The 863-nt window shown below is 55.5% G+C and overlaps 1 protein-coding gene across 1 annotated transcript in view; it reads left to right on the top strand.

The window, feature by feature from the left end:
• LAMA5 (laminin subunit alpha 5) overlaps positions 1 to 571 on the top strand; it is a 26,301-nt gene extending 25,730 nt beyond the window's left edge. The window contains exon 24 of the mRNA XM_037811174.1: positions 98 to 571. Within this exon, the coding sequence (XP_037667102.1) occupies positions 98 to 571 (474 nt within the window). The remainder of the gene's footprint in view (positions 1 to 97) is intronic.
• The last annotated feature ends 292 nt before the right edge of the window (positions 572 to 863 follow it).

Raw genomic sequence — 863 nt, 5'->3', positions numbered from 1 at the left:
TTGGGGTGCAGGCAATGTTTGCATCTTGACTACCTGACTCACAGCACAGCTCACAGGGGTGAACTTCTCCACTTGCCCACTGTGGGGCCCCCACTAGGCAGCCTTCCTGTACCCCCTTTTCCTCCCAGCCACTTTGGGGAGCCCATGGCGCCAGGCCCAGGGCCCGCAGGGCTGCTGGCCAGCGTTGGAGCCCGGGGAGCACCGGCTGTCCCTCTGCCCAGAGCGTGAGCACGCAGCTGCTGGGAGCACGGAGGCAGGAGCGGGCATTGAATCCGCGAGTCGGGCCAACGCATGCCCTGGGCATCCTGCTGCCTCGGGCACAGGCTTCGATCCCTGGGAGCGGGATGGTCGAGAGAGAGCCCGGGACCCCCGTCCCTCAAGCGTGCCCACCTACCTGGTGTTCCGAGGGAAACTGAATCCCCCTCTGTGCCCAGCACTTTCCAGAAACCACCCATTTGCTGGGCTGATCCTAAAGAACAGAGAGTTCAAGAACCTGACGTCCAGGAGCAAGAACTTGTCTGCAGCAGACGTGCAACCCTTTCGCAAAAGGCAGGAGCAGCCGAGACACTGAAAAATTGTTTGATGCAAAACAAACGTAAAGGATAACTCGTTTTCAAAGAGCTTTTATTCAGAGCTAGAATTTAACATTTCTCTCTACAGTCTTCCAAAAAAAATCTAAGAATGATTGATTCTGTTAATATAGACGGGTACTGAGGGATATTAACTATTATGAAAATAAACCCATTTCACAAATGCATTTCCTGGCCAGCATCTCATGCCACACTGACAGTGAGCATGGCATTGGTGAAGGACCAGCCCAGCACACAGCCTGGGGCACCACCACAGAAACGGCCCGCGGACCC

This window comes from Choloepus didactylus, chromosome 19 (assembly GCF_015220235.1).
Source record: "Choloepus didactylus isolate mChoDid1 chromosome 19, mChoDid1.pri, whole genome shotgun sequence".
NCBI classification, from domain to species: domain Eukaryota; kingdom Metazoa; phylum Chordata; class Mammalia; order Pilosa; family Megalonychidae; genus Choloepus; species Choloepus didactylus.
The sequence above is the reverse complement of the archived record's forward strand: the minus strand, read 5'-3'. Positions and strand labels throughout refer to the sequence as shown.